General features: G+C 28.5%; 1 protein-coding gene across 1 annotated transcript; it reads right to left on the minus strand.

Annotated features, from left to right (window-relative positions):
• Nucleotides 1-8,989: 8,989 nt before the first annotated feature.
• Nucleotides 8,990-13,860, minus strand: LOC129960794 (transcription factor ces-2-like). The gene is made up of 5 exons (XM_056074443.1): nucleotides 13,731-13,860; nucleotides 11,146-11,220; nucleotides 10,795-11,005; nucleotides 10,344-10,642; nucleotides 8,990-9,478 (listed from the first exon to the last, which is right to left on the minus strand). The coding sequence occupies exons 4-5, from the start codon at nucleotides 10,524-10,526 to the stop codon at nucleotides 9,119-9,121; spliced, it is 543 nt and encodes a 180-aa protein (XP_055930418.1). The 5' UTR covers nucleotides 10,527-10,642; nucleotides 10,795-11,005; nucleotides 11,146-11,220; nucleotides 13,731-13,860; the 3' UTR covers nucleotides 8,990-9,118.
• Nucleotides 13,861-15,490: the final 1,630 nt, after the last annotated feature.

Genomic DNA, 15,490 nt, shown 5'->3' on the forward strand with positions numbered 1-15,490 from the left:
TTACTATAATTTTATTTATGGAAGTAGAATGTTTCTTTTCACACGTTGCAATTGTGAAATTTTCCAGAATAAACAGGAAAACAGTTTTAGTTCTCTATTATAGTACTGCATAGAAAAATGATTTTTTTTTTTTTCTATTTCGTAAATAAAAAATAGGTATCAATATCCAAATTTTAGTGGAACTATCTTTTAATTTATATGATAAAAGTAATCAAGTGCTAAATTTTGATACTAAAATAAGTTATAGTTCTTATTTTTTGTAATGCTATTCAAAACAATCTTGTTTACTTACAATATTGAAAATTGTTCATATTTGCTTGTTATTTCTCTTTTGTTTGTATGCATTTAAATAAAAATCAAAACAAAATATATATTAAATAGGGATGGGGAAACATACATTCATATTCTCATAAAAATATTTATGGTTTTACTATTCATCCCTTCTTAGTTTAGATAAGAATTAATTTCAAAATGTCATTCTCCAAGCATTTTAATTTTAAGAAATACATGAAAAGGTCAAATGCCTGATGTTGAATTATAAGCTACATATTCACCATTTCCAGTTGCAGGCAATCAATCAGCTCAGAAAGAACAGTGTTGTAAGGGTGGCAGGGACCTTAGAGTAATGCCTTTTTTGAGATAAACAACTTTTATTGCTAAAACTTTTAATTTCAGAGCTAGATATAAAATTAATTGTATTTCAAACATATTGTATGATCTGCATATAAGTTCTTGTTTCATTAACAGATTATTTTATTAACAAAAGAATGAAATACCTCCCTCCACAGTTTTATATCCCTCTTCATTCTGTTAGTTTGGTTGCACTTATCCAAAAATGGAAATCAAATAACTCATATGCAAGAATTTATTTTCAAAGACTACAGTTTTCCTTAAATACTCTAAAAGCTTGGGAAAGTTTAAGAATAATATTATATGCTTGGTATATGCAACACAACTTACACATTAACTGTTATGGAATTCTTTCAATGCCATTAAATATATAATTAATGAATTTATATATAAACTAGTAAATTGAGATTTTCCATTGAGTATGTAATGCATTTCCAATTACAATATGAGGGTGGCTAGCCAATCGAGAATCGTCAGATAAATTTATTATAAAACTGGAATTTTTTTTATAAATCGTTAATTTTTATCGAGCATAATAATTCACTGGTGTTTTTTCTTAAGTAGAATGAAACATCGTTGGCAGCTGACGAAAATCAAATTTTTACTAATAGTCTAAAACAGACTATGGAAAAGATATTCACCGCCATATCTAATTTATTGCACATATGTATAAATATATAATATTTCCGCCGAAAGTTTTTATTTGCCTTTTTTCAGAACATCAAGTTATCAACATAATTAATGTAAATGGTTTTGTGTACTATGTAGAAAAGGCAGTCTAACTAAAGCTCGGTTATGATTTTAAACTTTAATTGCTCTTTTAATTAAAAAGATATATATGGAATTATTCTCTCCTTTCTTCCTTCCTTCAAACGTCAAAACGATCATAACACGTGTTATAAGAGCAAAAGTTTGAATTTTTTGAGTATTAATATTCAAAACTGGATGTAAAATGTTGACCCATTATTATAATTCCGAAACAATTTATTTTAAGTACTTTACAATTATTATTTTCTTTCCTCCTTCTTGGTGATCTTTTTGTTGAGTTATGAAGTATTGGACATTAATGCTATTATGTCCGTAAAAATTTTGTTTATGGTTTATTTTTAAACATTATGAACACAGATAACTAAATTCTTCATATGAAAGGATGCTATGGATGACATGAAATGGACGTTATTGCTAATATTTTCATTTTAGCATTTTTTTTTTAAAATTGTGTTTAAAATTCCCCTTGCATTCAACAAAATGCTCTATAATTTAAAAATAATATTACACACAAGTTGTTTGATACATTATAAGTACTTATTTCTTTTGTAATTTTCACACACACACACACACACAAACACAAAAAAAGAGAGAGAATGGCAGCATTTGTTTTTGCAGTTTCATGTATATGAAATTGTTTGCCACTAAAATTTACAAAATTCATTCATGGTATGTTTTTTCCCCGAATGTATACCTGTAAAACATTTTTCTTTTTATGCAGTAAAGAAAAAATTAACAACCGATTTTCCACTTTTTTCTTTGTCCCCCCATTTTATGGGTGAAGCATTGAACTAGCGTGCAAGCAATATTTTTATTTATTTTATTATTATAGTTGGTGAGCTAAAAGTCAATACAGTTTTGATATTATTGAAGAATTTTTCTTTCTTTTTTTTTTAATGTAAAGATTTCATTCTGTATTTATGATTTTTTTTTTTTCTATAGTAAAATTATCTTTCAGTTCTAATTGGGGTGTTGGTAAACAGTATGGATAAGGGAGGTCCCATTGCAAGGAAACAAATCATTTCATTCTTAAGCACTCTGCGTATGTGCATATATTTTTGTACTGTATTTTTCTTGAGTAAATTTGACAGACAGTTCTGAGATGTGACTGGTTGGCTAAAAGTCTGTCTAGATGGGCATGTATCTTCTAGTGTTGGTTAATATATTTGCAAAAAAAGAAGGAAGAAAAAAGAGAGAGAGGGGTTTTATATAATTTGAAGTTTATCTGAAATTCAATAAATGAAAATGATGTTCCTTTCTTTCCTGTTATGAAACTGTTTTTGATCTGTTAGTTTCTCGAATAAAAGTAAGAAATGTCTTCAAAAATATACAACAGACTGTCGAATTTCGAACCTCTGTTGCGCCTATTGGTCATAACTGATGAATTACAATTGGTAATTTTTAGCGATACATAGATCTTAGTACATGCAGATATATATTTTTTGCGGCAGAGACATGGAACCATGTAATAAAAACTAAAGTAATAGAGGCATTTAAAAAATTGAAGCAAGAATTCAAAAGAGAATTTGCACATGAAAAGACGAAACACTATTTCAGCCCCTATATTGTTCTTTCAATAGAAAAACAATAAAATTCACACGGCAACTTAAAAAATATTAACAGTTACACTGGATGACATACTTAAAAGTCAAGCGCATATTAATTATATTAGGGGGGATGTTCATAATTCTTGATAAATTACCTACAGCCAAATTCCAAAAGCGACTTTCGGGTAAAGTTCTTAAAGTGCTGTACAAGAGAGCTTTTGAAAGAATCTTCGTTTATGCTGAATCTACCTGATGGGCTGGAACTGTATGTCACGTTCAGAAAATTATAAGTATTAAAAAAAAAAAAAAAAAAAAAAAAAAAAAACTTTTAGCAATAAGAGAGAGCTTTTAGGCTCAATTGGACCTTCAAATCATTTGTGGAATAGAACTGATAGACCTTATTGTAAAATGGAATCAACTATGTTTAAGGCAAAACTTAACGTATACATTGACAACTTCCTTAGAATAAACTCCAATTTCACAGAAATGGAAGCATATACAGGAACTTGAATTCGCCCAGTGAATATTAGACCTATGAGGCGGGACAGAGATAGTCCGAACTTTGATTTGCTTATTTTTAAGGATGGCTACAAACTAAATGGTTTAGTTCGAATGGCCTTCTGTGTTTTTGCACCAAATAAATCTGAAGAGTACCTTTATCGTCTGCCCTACCACTGCCTGTTCCGTTTTTCAGGTAGAACTCACTGCATTAAAACAAGCAATAAAATGGAAAATTAGGGAACAGGAAAAATAATTGTCCAGTGTGACACATCGTATAATCAATACAATACAATTTCAATCAATCAATACAATTTTTTTTCTAATTGTAACAATAGTGTGGAAAAAAAATTATTAATATTAATAGCGGCCTGAAGAAAGGGCAAGTTTGGAAGCTGGCAGCAATATAAATGTACATATTATATGAAAAAATTTAAAGCAAAACAAGAAACAGTCTTTCAGGACAGGGGTGGGGGCAGAGGTTTGCCGACGGGGGAACAAGCACATTTTTTCTAATTTGGCTTCAAAATAACTCATAATTAATTTTTACATTTAATTAAAGGAAATTGAACATTACTTAGACTTTTTAAATTCGGATAATAACCCCTTCTTTCATTATTAAAAGTTTACAAAGTTATTTGTAAAAAAATGTTCTCAGTTTCTTTTACTGACCATCAAAAGATTGTCAATGTTTGAGTCTATTTTATTTATGAGACTGTTGATATTTATTTGCTCTGAGATCTAATTTTGGAAAGAATATAGTTATATTTCATTCTGGATTGTATTATATAGATAGAAACACAGAATATCCTGCTAAATGAACAAATGTATACTCTTACCATGGAAACTATATAAAATGTAGAAACTAAATTCAAAAAGTTTTATAAAAAAAAGTTTTTAGAAATCCAAAATAATAAATAAAAAAATATTCGCTGTTTTCCCCAAAAATCGATTTTTTTTTTTAACGCAGTACCGTACCCAAAATTATTTTTAAACGAATTGCAACAACCAGCAGGAATTCGGGTGTATTTTTAAACTGAGGCGAATACGCGCTCGCACACAGAAAAAAATTTACAATAGTTCACACACGAACAATATAGAATACTGAAAGGATACAAAGATGTTTCTTAAGAAGGTCGGAGAAGATATTTTGTAAATATATGTACAAAATTAATATTTTATGTAAGACATAAAAAATGGACTACTTAAATATTAGGTTTCCCATGCATTTATTTTTCAATGTATATTTAGGATTAAAACTATTGGGAGTGGTTTCCCCAAAACCTTCTCGCACACTCTTTGGCATTCGTGTACAATATTTACGAAATATTAACATTTGGCATGAATTTAGCATTTTTACAGAATTTATTGTTGCATCCTTGGCGAGTTATTTGGCGATAAATCTCTGGCATGCTTTAATAGTACCAAAAAATCGAATTTGTGTTTTAGACACGTTTTTCTCTTCTGATGTAAACAAAAACTTGACACAAGAATACACTTGCATTGTCAAAATACCATTCCAAATTTGATATATATAAATCATTGCATTTTTTAGTTATCACGTTTATATGTTTCTGAAAGTACAGACTGACAGAGAATCAGCCTACAGTTGAATTTGGCTCAAATTTGACAGGAATTTATACTTTACAGATCTAGCTCCTTTAGTTCTGTAATTATCGTGTTAACTTACATTCGAACAGCTGCATAAACGGACTTCCTCTAAGCAGATTTTACTCAAAAGTGAAAATATGGTGTAAAGACCGTATAGCTCAAAGTGTTTTTCAGTTATCTATGTCACAGACAGAGGGATATTTTCTGAAAATGTATTTTTCGCATTCCCGGAGGTCTAAAACGTGGAGATTCGTCGAAATCTCGAGTACAAATGTTTTGAAAATTACTATACTTCCTCTATACTCTGTACACGAGAAAGTAAAAATCAATTCAATCTTAGATATGAACTTTCCTATCTTCATTTTTAGGCATGGTTAAATACTTTTTTCCCTCGAAGCTATTGTAAGCAACTATTCTTCCCTAAAACACGAATTTTATCTTCTCAACTGCATCCATTCGTTTTTCTTAACACTTCGTATACAATAACGAGTCTGAATCGCGCATGGAATTACTAAATTTTTAATTTCTTAATCTGCATTTAAAGGAAAGTATTAAATAAGGGATTAAAATAATATTAATTGTCCCAAACAAAATGTGCCATCTAATTAGGGAGTTAAATAAATGCATATGTCAAGCGGTTAATGTGTTATATATAGATATCCCAAGAATAACTATTTTAATCACCGTTTTATCAAAACATTTTTATCCAAAATCTATTAAAATTTAGAAGTATCTGAAATTATATAATTTTTGTCGAGAAGAGTAATTGAAAGAAAAAATGAAAAGTAAAGAAAGAAAAATATGTTCTTCGATTATATAGTTATAATACTGGATGCAAAATTTGAAGAATTTAGGTAGTAATTTATTTAGCAAATTTAATGCGCATTTAGATAAGCTCTTTCAGAGTAGCTAAAAACCCACTAAACCGCATATATTTATTTTTTGGCGTCAATTGCAGTCGGTAATATCTCTTTAGAGTAACAATTGCAGCTTGATAAATTAAATTGAAAAAAAAAATACAGATATATTACTGTTAAATAAACTTCATTTACAACTATACAATTTACTTATTCCAACTATTTATAATAAATTCACATAATTTGGCTACAGCAAAGTAACTCTTCTTAGAATGCATATTGCACAAGAGTGTCCAGAGAAAAGAGCGTTTTATTAAATTTAATCTAACCATTAAATAGTTTTTAGTAGAATTATCATGGTGAAATAAATAGTTATCATTTCGTTACCGAGGAAGCAACAATTAGTGGAAAAAAATTACGTTTAATTTTAGTACAATTATTCAATGAATTCTGAATTACAGAAAACAACTCTATCGCCCTATTCATATATAATATAAATTTCCCAAAAAAACACCATTTGCAGGTAATCGAAATACTTGATAAAAAGAATTTTTTCTCCAAACCTAAGATAACATCTTAGCTGAAAGACAAAGATTAGTCGGCAAAAATGCAACGTCTTATTCACTTGGCTGCTTATTGATCATTCTGATAAATATAGAGCAAATTAGCTGAATAAATGACATTTAAATCAGAAGTCTAAAAATCTGCGGACTTAACATCGCATTGAGTTCTTAGCCGACCGATCAAAAATTCGACAAAATGCTATATCTCATTCACCTGTCACCTTATTGGTTATATTGCAAAATATAGTACAGATTATGAACTGAATGAATGACATTTGAATCAGATGCCTAAATATCCGCGGAATTCCATCGAATTTAGTTCACAGTCGGCCATCCAGAAATTGTCGGCAAAATGCGAAATCTTATTCACCTTGTGAGATATACTGTCAAAAGTAATGCAAATTATAAATTTGATGAACGATATTTCAATCGAAAGCCTAAAAAATCTGCATGTTTAACAACTTCGTCATTCATCGGATTGCGTCCATGTGGACCGATCAAAAATTGTCCACAAAATAAGGCATCTTAGTGTCCTGTCCCCTATCGATTATTTTGCCAAATACAATCAAACTGCTTTAACCGTTACTTGGATATTTCGAATGTTTACAACATATTAATTTTAAGGTAGTTTTAAAATGATTATATTTGAGAATGTGCAGCTCTGAATGAAATTCTACCTGGTAACTGAAGTAACTTTTCGCAATATCAAATATATAAAAGTGAAGAATTGATATGGGGAGAATGGAATTGCATTTAGATCTCTAAAAAAATTTGTTAGATGTCTTTTTCAGTAAAATTCACTTTAATTTGTAAATAAGTACACTGTAATACGTTTCTCGAATATTTGCTTTTAAGCCATTTATGTAGTGACTCATCATTAGTTCATTCCAAGTCATCACAAGTTCTATGAAATTACCTTTTATAACTATATTATCTCTAATGCACATTTGAAACCTTTAAGGATTTTTTTGTAGATTACAAAATCCCCGAAATCTTTCGTGTACTAATCCGTTGCAAGCATTAGGAAATGCAAGTTCTTGCATTTTTTTCAGAAATGTCTGCATTATCTACTATGAATACTAAAAATAGCGACTTATTTCTTTAATTATTTTATTCTTTATATAACCAATAATTTAAAGTAGATTCTAAATAAGGCTTCAACTCTATTTAGCTTGCTACCAAATTAAAGTTACTCTCGAAACTTAAAAGGGTTGTGTCCCATCCAATGCCTTTCACTTGATTAATTTTTCGGGGCATTTTTCTCCATTCTTGTTGAATAACAAACTTCTCAGAGCAGAAAAGTAAGCAAATTAAATAAGTTTAATTGGATTTTTATTACTCTTTACTATTTAGGGCTGCAGTATCATGTAACTTTTTTTTATTAGATGTAATATGAACCTTCTATTCAGCAATATACTTTAAATGAATGTTTATTTACCCTAAAATGCCACAAATTTTAAGAATTTCATCTAAAATTGATACTTAATAGATTTCAACTTCAGTGAGCAATGGATTACACTACGATCAAATGATTATCAATTTATAACAGGAACACTTATAATTTATAGACAATAATAACTGTCCCTAGCCCCTGAAAAAATTGTAAGTGAAAGAAACTTATTTAAAGAAATTTTAAAATAGTTAATAAACAGCATGTTTTAACAAAACAATTTTAATTTCCTTATTATCAAGTCTACAATATTGAAGAATCTGAAAAAGGTTTTTCGGGTTTTATACAGATAAAAGGAAAAAAAAAAAAAAAAATGCACTGAAACCCTTTATTTTTATTTTTCTGCCAAAAAAGAATCTTTCTAATAAATGCCAACTCAAAATAATGTAAACATTATCAATTCAAACTAGTTAGAAATACAGAGAACAAGTTTAACATCTTTCATATAACTGAATTCATTATTTTCTAAAAATAATTCTACTAGGTACATATGTTTAATTACAACTTTTAACCTCTTTTTTAATAGAAGTTAAAAAGAATGTTATGCTACATTCTTCAAACATTACAAGAACAGTAAATGAAGATGCATCTGAAGCTTTAATGTAAAATTTTTCAACACAAGACATGTAAACAAATTACAGAATTATATCTAGCTGTAATTTTTAAGTTCTAGATAGAAAGCTTTCTTAATATTCATTATTTTAATGGAATTGAGAGGAAAAAAATTTGCAATACAATTAACTAAAAGAGAAAAAAAATGTTAAATTTTTTTAAAAACATTTAACATGAAGCCTTTGATATCCGAGATCGACAACTACATTACCATGTATTGCCGATTTACTAGATGATTAAGATAAGCTATTGGAAATGATGCTCAATAAGTTAATAGACTTGCTTTTTTTTTTTTTTTTTTAAATTTCAATTCTGAATGCCAGAAAGTCATTTCTTACTAAAATTTTTTTTCTTCTTGCTTTCAGTAATAGCCAGACACAACTTGCATAACTCATTTTATTATGTTAATCTCATCTGCAACAATAGCAGATGAAGCATTAATAAGAATCAACATAAATTAAGAAGATTTTATTAGCATTACATGTTTACAGAGATTATAAGCATTATTTTAATAAAGGAAAAACAATGGTTGCAACGATATAAGATGTTTCATAAAAAAAAAAAAAAAATGAATAACTGAAATTATTTCTTAGCAATAGCTTTTAAAAGTTGTTTTTGAAGACTATCCCTTTCTTTTTCTAGTTTATCAGCTAATAACAGCAACTCGGCATTCTCTTTTTCTAGCTTTTTCAATTGTTCCACCAAAACACTGTCTTTTTGTTTTCGCATGTTCCGTGAACGCTGAGAAGCTATATTATTTTTACGTCGCATTTCCCTATACTTTTGAGCATCTTTACAAGATGTTTCATTTGACTGGTTTGGAGAGAGAATTTCTGTAGAATCTGATGACAAAGAAACAGTTTTTGGAGATAAAGTGCAAATGTTTTCAACTGACGCTGATGTTGCTTCTGTTAGCATCGGAACTTGTAAAGAATTTGAAATCTAAAAGAAAAAAAAATGTTAATTCTAAGGATATATGAAAAAGAAACCATGAAATACAAGATAATTAAAGAGGTTAAATTCAGTACTGAATAAGAAATGAATCCTTAATTAATGTAACCATTTATAAAGGTTATTTATATTACAATAATTTTTATTAGATTAAAAATACCTAAATATATTGAGGCTATGTATGCAGCAACAGCTATAAAATCTCTTGTTAAGATTCTAAAAAAATTACATGACAAAAGCTTTATTATATTATCTTTTTTTTAATAAAGATAAGAAAATTAATTCTATAAGCATCTATTTTTTTTATGGTTCAATTTTTTTCATTTTTATTTAAAAATTACAGACAGGATAATACATGCAAAATTAAAATTTTTGGAAAACAGCTATTATATACCGAGAATCTTTATAAAAGCAAGCATATGAATAATTACCCTTTAGAACTGTTTTAATAAAATTCAGAAATAAGGAGAAAAACCATTCAATTCATTTCACAAGACATCTCAAAACTAAAACATTTCACAACAGAATTTAATATAACGTCTTTATTAAATATTGAAAGGAAAGTAAAATTTGTAAATATTGAAGTGTTTGAACTTAATACTAAGAAAAAACAAAGAGGCCTATTTAGCTTAGCCAATATAAATGATATACACTTGAAATTTACCCAAGTTGAACAGTTTTGATTAAATTTTCTGAAGAACAATATCATTCACTAAATATTAGTCTTTTTATCTTATAATATGCGACATCTTGTATTCAGTTATGATTATGAAGATATTGTACGCTTTTCAAAGGATAAAATATAAAGAAATAAAATATAGAGAATAAATGAAATATAAAAACCTAATAATCTTACTTGATCACTTTCAGGATTACTCCACAAGCGTATGTCTGTTAATTCCGGAGCAGAATTGAGATCATACGATAATTCTTGAACTGGTATATCAGATGCAATATCGTAATTAAAACAGATAAGAGATGCTAAATTCATGGATTCTTCAACAGGTTCCGCGCCAAAATTAATATCGTGACAGTCCATATTTGATATTTCGTTCCCTTCCAGAAAGGTATCAAGAAATTTCAGATCTAGATCTGGAGAGATTAACGGCTGATTATCTTCGAAGTGAATGAAGCAATCATCAGCAACTTGAGAATCTGAAATAATAAAAACGCATGGATAAAGAACAATCCAGGAGACATTTTTACTTTTATTCCTGAAATACCGAAGAAAAATCTTTAGTTTTTTTAAACAAAAGCTTTGGGTGAAAAATTAATATTTCTATAATTTTTTTTTACTCAACCAATACCTTGATCAGCCTGGCTTAGAGTTTCGTCCACTTGAAACGTGCCCAATGATGTATTGCTTGTTTGAGAAAACAGATCCAACAAATCCAATATTCCACTGCCGGTTTGACCAATAGATTGATCGGTTATTCCAACTTCTTCTAGTACAGCTGGATGATCCAAGCTGAGTTCCGAATTCACACAAGTTGGCGTTGGATAATTGCATTTTGAATTCTGAAATAAGGAAAATCTTATAACTTTAAATTTATAACCCTAATATAACTATTATAAAATATGTATCTGGAACGAAAATAAAATTCAATTAAATTATAAATATTTGAAAATATGCATCTTGGATAACTATAAACTTTTACCTCTGAATACGAGCCTTCAAAAAATGAAAATGAAATTGTACCCCTAGGGTGAACTGGTTACAAAAACTTCAATACCTGAAATAAAAGATTTAATATAATGTTAGAACTTCTCGATAGGAAAAAAAAGTTGAAACTAAGAAAACCCAACTCCACCAAATTAAATTCTGGTTTAGTAACAATGTTATAATAAGAGCTTAAAAGATTTGTCATCTAGTTCTTCTCTATACAAGCATGATAAGCAAGATTTATACTCTAGCTTTTTTTTTTATAGTCATATTCTATTTACAGAATCAAAACTCCTTCTTTTGCCATTCTATTTTACACTGCAATTTCGATATTAAAAATAACTCATTTTCTTATGAAGGGTCAATGCTCTCTTAGACAGGGTACGTAGTACAAATTGGATATAAAAATTAAGCACTTTCTAAGTACCTTAGTGAAAAAATTAAGCACTTTCATACTTGCATAGATATTTAAGAATTTTCTACTCATTAGATTTGTTTTTATCTTGTAATAAATTAGTTTTTATAGAAAACTTTTAAAATTATCTATTTTTAAAATTTTTTTTAAATCTTTGATTAAAAAAACTTCAAATTTTAATTTATTCATCTTTTATTTAAATTGGCAACATTATGTTCAGTAAAAATTAATACTGAAATTTTGAATTAAAAAACAAATGGAATAGAATCAATATACGTTACAAACATTAAAGATTCAAATAATTGGTAAATTCGACAAAAATTGGGTTTATAAAATTATTTTCACAAGACATCAGGAGGAAAAATTTATGCTGATTATACAAAACACTATAATCGGTTACATATTAGTTAAGAAAACTTTATTAATACTAGATAATACAGATAAATTTAAAATTATTCTTATATAAAAAAAAAAAAGTTAATTTTTTTTTTAAATTAGAAAAATATAATTAAATAACTTTTAAGTCTTAACAATTTTTAATTATTTATGTGTATGTATTAAAGAATTATACACAAAAAGTAACCAGCTGTTTCCCCTCACCTAATTTTTAAAATACTCAACTTAAGTTTAAAAATTAAAATAACAAAAACCTGATAGTATTATTTTGTATTGATAAATTAAATTAACCAATACATACAGCTTTTATTTTAGTGTTATTTTTATTAAAAAATTATACTAGACATTTTCGATTCATATAAAAAAATAAGTATATAAACAAGAACAGTATTATTACAGCTAATTAGGTAGGAAGGAGAAACATTATTACAGTCAATTTTATGTTTTTTTTAAAGAAATTTCTCATTGAAAATTTCAGATTCAATATCTTAAAGGTATTTTTTCTATCCTTCTTTGAATGTCGATGTACATAGCTACGAGTGAAAAATCCTTTGCTTCATTAGCTTTTCGTGACAGTTCTTTAATTACTACAATGTATAGTACATGTGGGTTGCTGAATATCTTCAAGGGAAAGTCGGTAGCATCAATTTTCTATGGAGGATAATCTATAACATCAAAAATATTGTAAAAACACCTTTAAAAAGGTAAAAATTAATTTTGTGCCACAATATTCCTTAATGTTATGCGAGAAATACATTAAAATTTTAAGTTGAATTTCTAGTTAAAACTTTGCAAAATCCATCCGTAGTGAGCCTCTAACATCCAAAATGTAATTGCCCACTAAATTTCACATCCCTTATTTTAGTGATGCTCTATATTTGTCAGGCAAATTTTTTATATACCGAGAAAGAAAAATTTCGCTATAAAACCAAAAAAGTTAAAAAGAGAAAAAATAAATAAACTTCAAAAATGATATAATCTAAATCATAGAGATTTCTTAAAATTTTTTTTTTGTTTCTTTTAAATATCAGACGAAGCAGAATTTAAAAAAAAAATAAAAACTAAGATTTGTCAAGACTGGTTCAACAAATGATAATTTTCAAAGGAAAGTTTAATAAGGAGGTAACATAAGGGGATTTGAGAAACTGACAAACTATTAATTTGGGAAGGGAATCGTCGAATTTTTAGTTTAAACACATTTAACTGCAGAAAGCAAATTAAGCTACTGCGCAGAAAATAGGAAATTTACTAACGTAATAAAAGCAAGAAAAAATAATGTTGATAATAAATGCAGATCTTTCAAAGAAATCAGTACGTGTATTTCCGGTTTAAATATTTTTGTTACGGAAAACGCCGTCTTGGAAAAATGTATCTTATCGGATGACATGTACGGGTGCACAAGATTAAAAAGAAGGGCGAAGTATCAAGATTGATAAATATCCCAATCATTTAAGATGGATCTGAAGCACAGAGACTATGAATAAAATAAGATTAATCTCTCTAATTTAAATCACACTTTCTGTTTGCCTCGTATCAATTTAAGTAGTTATGATGGAAGATGAAAGTAGAATGGAATGCATAAGCAAATTATATATATATATTTGTGAACTTAAGTAGAAAATATATTAACAAAAGTTTAATAACTTTTAAATCCACTTATCAGGGAATCGGAAAGATTTTATCTTCTGCATAAATTGCATGCGAGTTACATTAAACAGAAAAAATAAAAACTTTCAAAAAAATTTAAAGTATAACACAAAAAAAATTACCTTCGCAGAAGAAAATATTCGATAGACTGTATAATATCTCAGAAACTGAAATAAAAGGTTTAAAAACAACCAACGGTACAACTCTTCGAGCGTCACTGTTTTCACCAGCACAGCCGACAACGTTTTGTTGCACAACGTTTCGCAATTGCGACTTAATTTACGTGGCTGAAGTAGATGATGTCATTTTCAACCAATCACAGAACGAATTGGTGACATCATTCCTATCGATTTCAATTATGTATTTCGATACGATTACACAAATTTACCGTTGAGCTTATGTCGATCTGTAACTAGTATATAATTGTACTAAATAAAATACGGAAAAAATGTAGAGCGAGTTTGCTGAAACTTTATCACCAGAAAAAAAAGGAGCATTAAGTTTTCTTTTTGTTTCTGATTTATTTGCAGTTACCTTCTCGTAGGTTGATGAATTGCTTTACAGACTCCAGAAATATGGGACAGTTTTATGTTCATTCGTTGTAAGGAAGATCTGCTTTAAATTATGCGTGTCTTTTCCACGTGGTTATTCCCTTTAATGGGGTCAATTCACGGTCACGTGTCAAGTACCAAACAAACAGTTTCTGTTCAATTTTCAACCGTTCTGCGCATGTCGGGATCAGGGGTGTTTGTGGGACCCCAAAAAATCCCCTGAAACTTTTACGGACTTACTACCGACATTTTGGAGTTACGAGAAGGGGGGGGGGGAGAAATGAAAAATTACGATTATGAAGTATTGAATGACCTAATTATAAAAGTTTAATGAATTACTTTTTTTGCAAAATTAATAACCATTAATTTTGCAAAATTAAGACCTTTGAACCCAGGTCACGTGATCGCACATCTGGTCAAACGAAGTCTCTCCCTTTTTTTTCTGCCGCGCCTACTTGCCGAAAAGAATCCAGAAGAGAATGTCCGAGAACCGGGGGAATGAGTCATAACTCGCAATAAGGAAAGAACAAAAAAGAAGTTTTTTCCCCCTTTTCACGCATTATCACTGCCTTTGGAGAAAGAAAGGAAAAGTTTTCACCACACACACTGACCTTGCGTTTTCTGCTTTCAAAGCAAACAAAATTACCCAGATCAAAATAAATAATTCATTATTATTCCTACTTCCTTTTGAACGACGATCCCCGGAATTTCCGGGTATCAAAGTTCAAAATCCCCGGAATTCCGGGGTTTCCCCGGAGCACAAACACCCCTGCGGGATGTCTGCCGATAACGTTGATTGTTTAATAAATGTTATGCTAGCCGATCAATTATTAAAAACTTCTGATTTTTTTTAAAGATATTATTTTGAATTATTTTCTCCAAATTTTCGTAGTTATATAATTTTATTTCTAATATTAAAATTTTAATTAGTATTTTCAATGGAATTATTGTTTTTGCATAATTAATTAATGCCGCTTTTTAATTCGTTTGGTGCTGCTTGATTCTTTCCTTTCCCATATCCTCCCCCCCTTTTTTTATCCAAAGGATACATTTTGACAAATGACTATGGCAGTGTTTTTGAAAAATTACATATGTTCTTTTTTTACATATTATTTAAATATTATTGAATGCTGAATCTTATAAATATAGTTCTTTTTAAAAATAAATTATTACTCTTAGATGAGTTAATATTTTAAAGCTTACTAATAAAATTATTACATATTTTTTTCTTATGTAATGATTTTTATTAATATTGAGACTGATGTTTTCAGTTTGCTCAGAGGAAAGAACATGAAATTCAAATTAGTATATATATTAAATAAATTATGTTT

The sequence above is a fragment of the Argiope bruennichi genome, chromosome X2 (assembly GCF_947563725.1).
Source record: "Argiope bruennichi chromosome X2, qqArgBrue1.1, whole genome shotgun sequence".
Classification (NCBI taxonomy): Eukaryota; Metazoa; Arthropoda; class Arachnida; order Araneae; family Araneidae; genus Argiope; species Argiope bruennichi.